Source organism: Hippocampus comes, unplaced genomic scaffold (assembly GCF_001891065.2).
Source record: "Hippocampus comes isolate QL1 unplaced genomic scaffold, H_comes_QL1_v1.1 scaffold699, whole genome shotgun sequence".
Lineage (NCBI taxonomy): Eukaryota > Metazoa > Chordata > Actinopteri > Syngnathiformes > Syngnathidae > Hippocampus > Hippocampus comes.
The window spans coordinates 227254-236029 of record NW_017805822.1 but is presented as its reverse complement, the minus strand read 5'-3'; the positions used below and the strand labels follow the sequence as shown (position 1 = coordinate 236029).

General features: G+C 54.3%; 1 protein-coding gene across 1 annotated transcript in view; it reads right to left on the bottom strand.

Annotated features, from left to right (window-relative positions):
- Positions 1–1039: 1039 nt before the first annotated feature.
- Positions 1040–8776, bottom strand: part of fcho2 (FCH and mu domain containing endocytic adaptor 2) — a 42376-nt gene continuing 34639 nt past the window's right edge. The window contains 8 exon segments of the mRNA XM_019886109.1: positions 1040–1915; positions 2621–2785; positions 3368–3432; positions 3760–3959; positions 4615–4747; positions 5684–5839; positions 6756–6867; positions 7115–7366. Coding sequence (XP_019741668.1) covers positions 1893–1915; positions 2621–2785; positions 3368–3432; positions 3760–3959; positions 4615–4747; positions 5684–5839; positions 6756–6867; positions 7115–7366 — 1106 coding nt within the window. The 3' untranslated portion in view covers positions 1040–1892.

Genomic DNA, 8776 nt, shown 5'->3' with positions numbered 1-8776 from the left:
GCCAGCTGGTTTGTTGCCCATATACTCGATTGGTCGCCTGGTTAGCTGCATCTTTTGGGAGTGGGGAAGGGAGACCGAGCGATACCGCGAGAGGGCCCGGTGGGATGGGCAATCCGAGGAGCAGCGGGCAGTCCGTATTCGCGCAACTGAGTTACAGCATCCTCTTCTCTTGTTTGTTCAGATGGTTCTCTTCGCCGAGGGCCAACCGTCACATCCATTCGAAATGGTCCATAAAAGTCAGCGATGCGGGCGGGGCGGGGAGCCTCCCACTCCGCCGGGCCTTTAGACAAACACGGACAACAAAGACGCCGGACACCCTCCCGACATTGGCGTCGCCACATCGACACCAGACAACCACGTTGAAAGTTGACTTGTTCAAATAGACCCGAAGCACTCGGGCCTTTCGGGGCCGGTCCCGGCCGTCGCCGCAAATATCGGGAAGGAAGCCGCGGGAGTGCTCTTCGCTCCGCGTCCAACAAAATAGTTGCATCCGCTTCTCACACGGGAGCTGTCGTGGTACGGACCGCCCGGTTGTCAGATGCGACGGAGCCTCGCCGACCTTTGGCGGGGAGCAGGCCCGAAGACCTTCTCGCCACTCACCGCCGTGCGGCGGGATCGAGCGCGGAAGGCCGCGGGCTCCAATTCATCGCTCGCCGACATCAACAGAGAACATTTTGGGGCAGTCTTCGTGCAAACAGCCGCAGGCTGCTGTCGGGACACGAACAAGCTGAACATCGCAAACAAAGCCAAAAGTCCATTTTCCGCGTGAAGCATGTTGTGTGCAATTGAACCACAAAAACCATAGCTTGAAATAAATGACACCAAGTTTAAAGTAGTCATTCATATATTTGTATATATTCATATATTATACATTTCATACAGGCACAGTGAGAATTCATTACACAAAGACAAATAAGTGGCTCCTATTTGTTGAACAAAAACAATTACAATGTTTGAGAATCATCGACACAAATTTGCAAAAAGAACAAACAAAAAAAGAAAAAGTGGCCAAACACGGAGGCTCTCCCCCCCCCCCCCCGTTTTTGTTGTTCCGGACGAGCAAGAACCAGCTTGCTAAAAGTGGCGATTCAGAATGTCGGATACTTGAAACGGATGATTTGAGATTTGCTGATTTATTTATTGTCCACGGCAGACAAAGCTCGCTCTCATCAAAATCTCAAGATCACGTGACACCGACGGGCGTCCATTTTAGGCGTCTGAGAAAAAGCCTCCTATCGATCGCAAAGCCATCGCAAAGTTGCGGAAGACATCTTCCTTTCAGCATCCGAACAAGAGGTGGTGCTAATGATCAGGCACAAATTGCCCCCCTCCCCACCCACCCAAAAAAAGTTCAAGTTTTGTTGAAAGGCTACGAGTTAATTTTTAAAGCATTGCAACGCTTTTACAGTTGTTTTAAAACACATTGAATTAAAAAAGAGCCCTGAAACCCGAACGCTCGTTTCCAAAAAAACGAGCAGCGTTGCGAGGAGGCACTGAGGTCCTGGCTTTTTCTTTTCTCACGCTCTCTTTTTGTGCTACGAGACCGACTCTTACTTCATTGCACGCCATCCACAATTCAAGAGCAACAAAATGATGGTGAAGGTTTTTCTAGCTGTTAATATCGATACAGTGTGCGAGGTTACGGTGAGAGAGAAAAAAAAGCCCCAAAACGTCGCCTTCTTTTTCTGACGTCAAAGAGATCAAGCGCTCCGTTCGGTATCAAGAGCCTGAAAATGGTCCGAAGCGACGCGTGGCCCTCAAAGCTCACCTTTGCCTGGCTTTGAGTTTTTCCACTCAACAGTGTTCGGTACTCAGTGCTGCTTTGTTGTCGTGATTCCCGCCGGCGGCCAAAGTGAGAGAAGGCCTTTGAAATGGTCCCTCCACAAACAGCCTCAGCAATCTGCCATGTAGCGACCTGAGACGGCACAACAAGCGCAAGAAATCAGGGCTCGCTCCGTGCGCCTTTCTGCTTCACATCCAGACGACGTGACAAGTCAAGCTGATATCTGGAAAGCGCTCCTCACTTGCTTTGCGATGATATCTGACTTGACACTTTTTTTTTTTTTTTTAAACAATCAAATGGTGAAAAAGTCGTCGCTGAGAAAAACAGACCCGTTGAGAAAGCCCACGACAGCGTCCTCAGACAGAAGCTTTTTGCATGAGAATGTTACTTGTTGTGTTGAAAAGAGATTTTGAGCGAGTGATCCCACGGAAGGGGTCAACGTTTGCGACTGCTGCCCAAGAAAGCAAAATGGCCTTTCGCACGGCGTCAGGGTTCCCTCAAACGTTCGCCAAATTTCCTCGGACATGAAAAGTGCCGGCAAATGTCTGCCCGCCGCTCGGCAAAGGTTTCCACCTTGAAAGAAGCCCGACGAGAACTTAAAATTGGCCGCCTTTCCTGTCAAGCGATCCTCGGCGTGTTTTGTTTGTTGCAACTTCAGTTTGGACTTTTTGACGAGTCAACTGGGACGTCAAAACACCAAACAACTCGTTTTGTGGCCACTGTGTCTTCACACAAGGACATCTTGAGAAAGTCGTCGTACGCGGGGTTGTGCTCACGAGCGTATTTCTCTTTGGGCGAAAGCCCTTTTGGGGGTGGCGTTTGTGGGCGCGGCCTTACCCGTGGCAAACCTCTTCTTGCTGAGCGACAGCCTGTAGCCGGCGCCCTGCAGCTCCATGTCCACGCCCGACAGCGTGCCGCCCTCGCTCATGAACTGCACCGCCAGCGTGGACGGGTTGGACGGGCCGGCCGACACGTCGAACTTGGCCCGCAGGGAGCCGGCGCCTGTTCAAAAGCAACACAATCAATCGCGCTGCCGCCGGATGACCAACGCGCATCAACTTAACAACATTTAGGAGTGACCCCGACTTGGAGAGGATTTCGCGCGACAAGCCAGCGCTCCATTTTTTTTTTGCCTTAAGTTGTGAGGGGGGGGGGGGGGGGGGGGGGGGGAAGTGAGTTCGGGGCGCTAGCTATGGTGGCAGCGAAATGCGAAACAAGCAGCGGTTTGACAGACGGTCACCAATTCGCCCAATGCGAATACAAAATGCGAGCCGACAAAATGAGCATGGCAAACGATTCACCCTGCAAACAATTTCGATTGGAACACGCGTGGGCGCGCACCACATCTGTTCTTTGTCCTCAGCAACACAGCACGATGACCCTCGCGGCTCGTTTGCGACCGTCGTCTTCCGCGTTCCCAATTTGGCGCACTTGACATTCTTTTCCAAATCTCGCCTGAAAAGGTGAGCGATTGCGGACGGCGCGCTGCGATCACTCCAAAAGCCTTGAGCGGACCTTTTTGGATCACGCGGCGGCGGAACGGGGTTCAAGGCCGCGCGGTCTGGCTCCAAAAGACCAACCCACCTTGGTTTTCAGACTTTTCCGAAATGTCGCTCAGCTTCCAAAGACATTTATTCTGCTCGGCGTTCCTGAAAGCACAGCGGGACATTGACGCTTGAAAACTACAAGTGCCTATTCGAGGACAAGAAAAACTTGAAACGCTTTTGGGTTTCTCAAACTGGGGTCCAGTGACGTTTGACATCTCCGCCCAAATGCATCAAAGTCATTTTGGAAGACGACAGGCGCGGGACCGGCAATTGCTTCGCTTTGCCGGTGCCCTTTGGAAGTCGGCACTTTTGGAAACGGCGCCACTGAGATGAGCGCAAAGTAGTTAGGAGACCCAAATTGACGGCTGGGACTTGATGGATTTTTTTTCCTCTCTATCGTGCATGTACGCGCGTGTGTGCGGTCCGAACCAAAGGGCGACGGGCAGCGACTGCATGCCGGTGACGCCTCCGTCCACGGGCACCAGGATCTGCAGGCCGCCGAGCGGGCCCGGCGCCGCCATGGAGTCCGGGTTGTAGCGGTAGTCCACGCGCAGGTCGGTGGAGCCCGGCGCGCACTTCCAGTACACGGCAAGGTTCAGCGGCGTGGAGCGGATGCCGTCCGACCGCACCTGGGGACGCACGGCGCAAGCCAGGTGAGGTGAGGTGAGGTGAGCTCCTCCTTTGTCTTTTCCTTTCTGGAGTCTCCACGTGTGGCGCTCCGGCTCCCTCCCTCCCCGTCGCCGTACTCGCCCGAGGCCGGTTCGGTCGGAGTTCACGTTTGAGCGCAATTTTCGACGCGGCGGCCTTCGCGTGACCAAAGCCGGAAAACAGGTGAGCCGCGACAGGTGAAAATGGCACATTGAGAGGTTTTGTGGCGTTTGGCACGTACGTAACACGAGCCCGCACTCGCAACCCCAGGCCGTTTCACTTCGCGGCCGCGAAAAGTGACTCTGGTCGCAAGGCCGTCGCCGCGGTCTTCTTCTCTTTCGGAATCAAACCTACGTGTGTTACACCGCCCCCTGGTGGTCAAGGCGCAGACATCGGAAGGTGCAGATCAGGGTGCGGCAACGGTTCAATACTTGATATTGGACTCGGGGACGTTTTCATCAATGACATTCTTGCACAAGGCATTTTTTTTGGGGGGGGGTTGTTTTTTTTTTTTCGGGATAGGAAATGCAATTTCAGATTGAAAATCCCGTCGATTGGGCCGAGGGACGATCGCCGCATGTTTTCGCGCTCCCTCGGCCGCTTCCCGCGACAGCGGATGGCGCGGCAAGGACTGACCTGGTACTTGAGGACGTCCACGTTGTAGTAGGAGGCGGCGGGGTTTTGCTCCGAGGCTTTGCGGAGGTAGGCGGTCAGCGCTTGCATGTTGAACCAGAAGTCCTTGCACTCCGAGTCGCCCTGGGACAGATCGCTGCGCGACATGAGAGGCGCGCGCGGGGTCAGAAGGCCCGGCTTGCGGAACGGCCATCGGGGCCCGCTCGGCCATTCGCGACACCTTCCGCCGGGCTCGGCTTTCTCGCGCCGACCCGCCCTCGTGTGAATGGCGGCGGCCCGTTTGCTTCCTTGCCGCCGGCGGAGGGGAAAGCGGGCGGCCGATGCTTCAAACGCAACTTCGGACCTCGGCCGGACGAAACGCCAATGATGCGGAATCCAAAGTGCACGCGCCCGAGTGAAATTTGTCGCGCTGTCTCGCCGACTGTTTTTGCCGCTTTGTGCTCACACCCGACATGCACCTCGCGCTGTATCGTCCGCACACAGGCTCGAGTTGCCGCTATTCCTGCTGAGGTTTGAATGCGCTTCCGGAAAGGGCCTGCGTTTATATTTCGGGCCGGGCCCCCCGTTGTCAACGTGTCCGGATCGCTGGGGAGTTTTCATTCCTGGCGAGCGCAAGCTTGCGTGGCAAACGCTGGGGGTTGTTTCCACGTGCGACAGGGTGTCCCAAAAGTCACCTTATCATTGATGAAAAAGCTCAAAAGAAAGGAAAAAAAAAATCCATGTCATCATTCAAACTTTGACTTCCTGTCTTTCTTTTTGGCTCCATTTTTACTTGCGCCACCTGCAACAACGAAAATGCTGACGACATCGCAAAACGGGCGAAATCAGACGCTCGGTTTCAGTTTTTTTTCCCCCTTTCCCGCAGCCTGACCGCAAGCGGGAGCGTGTCCGCCCTAAATGGCGGCGTGCGGCCTTCCGAGCTGGCCGTTGTTTGCTATTGCAGGCGCGCGCCGGCTGCGCACGTCTGCTGGAAAGTATTTGCCTGACAGCTTGATGACACGTCAGGGTCCGCCGGCTAATTCAATTCCACCCTCCCCCAAGCCCGAGGGGGGGGGGGGGGGGGGAAGCTCACCTGAAGAGGAGCTGCTGGTTGGGGAGGATCTGCTCCAGCTGGCTCGTGTTCTTCAACTTGAAGGCGAGGACGGCGGGCGAGGGGTTGCCCGTGAACACCTTGATGATGCCCGAGGGGAAAGACAGCGTCATGTCGCCCGTGATCTTCACGATGCACCTGCGGCAAAAAGGTCGATGGGAGGCATCTTGAAAATTCAAACGCAACATCGACTCGCTTCGAGAAACATCGCCGGGGCTCGTGCGAGCCGTCAACGTAAAAGCCGGCAAACGCAAAAGGAGCATCCAGTTCCACGAGCGACATTCCTACAAAGATTCACACGGAAAGACAGGCAGGAAACGCATCAAAGTCCTCAAAGGCATATATTGTTCCCCATCTGTATTAAAAAAAAGGGGGGTGGGGGGAGTTGTATTTGTAAAGCTCCAATCGCAATTTTCTTCCTGTGCTGCCTCTTTCGCCCCAATGCAAGGGTGGAGCACTCGGTGCGGTTTTTTTTCTCGATTGGCGCTATTTTTGGGTGGCGTCATTTGACTTTGACACATGGGAGGAGGGGACAGTTGAAGACCACGGCGCAAAAGCCACCCGAGGACGGCAAGTGAGTGAGCGAGGAAGGCAGGAAAGCTGGACAAAAAGAAGAAAGCAAGACATGCGGCCAGGGAAAAAGACAAAGAAGGGGACGGATGAGGGCGAGAAGGCGGGCGAGCAGAGGGGGGAGAAAATGCAAAGGAAGGAGGCGAGCCATCCACCAAGGGAAGAAAGCAAGCGAGCGCCAATGACGCATCGTCGAGTATTCCCTTCGTTCCAAAGCAGGGCGGCGTTTCCAAAACGTCAACCCTGGCTTTCCAAAATCCAATCGGCCGTTTTCCCGCCATTGGGCATCATCCGTCGGCCACCGCGCAAGGGCGACGCCAGGCAAGGCGGGCCACGCCAGGACTTTGAATCATTTGAGAACCGGGTCGCCGCCCCTCCGAGCGCAAGGACGATAAGCGGTGCGGCAAGCGAAAAAGAAAAGGAAGCGCGTGACGGACGGACGGACGTCGGACCAACGCATGCGCGCCTTGCGCGCCGGACTCACTTGGCGGGGTCGGCGCCTTTGAAGTAGGCATTGACGGCCTCCGTGAAGGCCACGGCGATGGGCAGAGCATCCTGGGACGCCAGCGTCACGGGACTGGGGCCGCGGGACGTGCCTGGACGACGACAAGACCGAGAGCGTCAGGAGACGGATGGCCGAAAAAACAGTCCCGAGCTGAGGAAGGAATCGCCCAAAGAAGGAAGGCAGAAAAAGGAGGAACAAAAGGTGGACAAGATACGAAGTAGGGAGATGAAAGAAAGTTCAAAAGGACGGACGAGAGAGGAGATGGATGGAAAACGAAGGAGGACTCGAGGCAAAGGGACGACGAAAGGGACAGAGCCGACGCCGTCGGCGCTCCTTACCCACAGCGGGGTTGTTGGCGGCGCCGAGCGAGGCGTTGGAGGACAGCGACGACGAGCTCTCGGCGCGGGCCTCATCGCACCGGCGACAAGCGTTTCAAGCCTTTTTGTTTCAACTCACCATTTCGGTGATGCCGCCGAGTTTTCCCATGGGGAGTTTGGGCCGGGAGGGGGGGCGGGGCGGCGGCACCAGCGCGCCCGCCGCCACGGGGGCGCTCGGACGGTTGGCCGCTACGGAAGGCACGGCGGAAGACGCTGATTAGTGGTGCACAAGTCGAGCGGCAAAACAGGCGGCGGGGCCAAAATACACAAGCGCGGCAAAAGAAACATTCGGCCAAACAAATCGGTACGACACTCGTCGATGTCAAACGCAACTAAACGGCCAAACATGGAGGAAGAGTGAGACCAGCTCAAGTGAAAGAAAAATCAACAAAAGCGACGCAACACCAAAACAAAGGACATCAGGCAATGAGGAAAAGGACCAAGGAGCAGAAGCGTCATGCTTCGTATGCAGCTCAAGGTCAAACGCAAAACCCGAAGCAAAGAAAAACGCACGCAAACGAGTCCAAAAACATTCAGATCAAGGAAAATGTCAAAAGCGACAAATAAAGCACAGTGACATAAAATAAATAAATATATCAAAGTCAAACATGTGAGCAAAAATAAAACACTCAAAGCCTAACCCCCCCCCCACCCCAAAAAAAAAAAAAATTAAACCAATCAATCAAGGCATCAAAATGTGTAATGAATACATGTTACAGTTAGATTATAGCACAATAAATGAGAGTCGTGCATAATGTAAAAAAACAAAGGAGAGTAAAGACTAAAAATGATGCTCATTTAACTTTTAACTGAATCCTAATTTTTTTTTGCCCTCCCTTTGAAAATGTCCAAGGCAAACATCCGCATAGTGAGCAATCGCCAGACTGGTGAACACTTTTTCTGCGGGCGTTTCCGGCGAGACGCATTTGGACGGCTCGGCCAAAGGGCGATGGCGCTCGGGGGCCGGCGACGTCTCGGCCGAAGCTTTTTGAGCGCCATCGGTCCAAAGCGCGAGGGGGGGGGAGATAGAAAAAAAAAAAAGGCTACACACCCCTGTTCCAATGCTACCGTTTTGCGATCGATCTTTCAACAGTTTTTCAGTGAAAGAAATGCAAAACCTGGACGTGGCTGCGTTCAGAATTCACATCACACTAAACGCGAGTCAAGGAAGAAGAAACGAGGACTCGGCAGACATGAGCAATCGCCCGATGCTCTTTTTGACATTGAAGCTTTGACAGTAACGAGACGTTGTTTGACAATATGCGCGCCGGGTGTAAAGGGGGGGGATGGTTGATGGTTGGGGGCTGTCACGGGAGACCCGCACGACCCCGACGAGGTGCCAATTAAAGCTGGATTACGGCTGCGCTTAGGCGCCGGGTCAGCGCTAATGTCACGCCTCTACAAACACAGCACGCAAAGGCCGCCCGCCGCACTCCCCAACTCAGCTTCCACCGACACCTCCGACGTGGGTGCACATGAAAGGGGAGACGTGACACAGAGAATTTGACGCCTTTCATTTCGTATTGTGCTGAGCTGCCCCCTTTGTCGTTCTGTGGGGATTCAAATCAAGCTGAACAGAAGAGATTCAATTCACTAACATAAGGTAGGTTTTTTTTTTTGGGG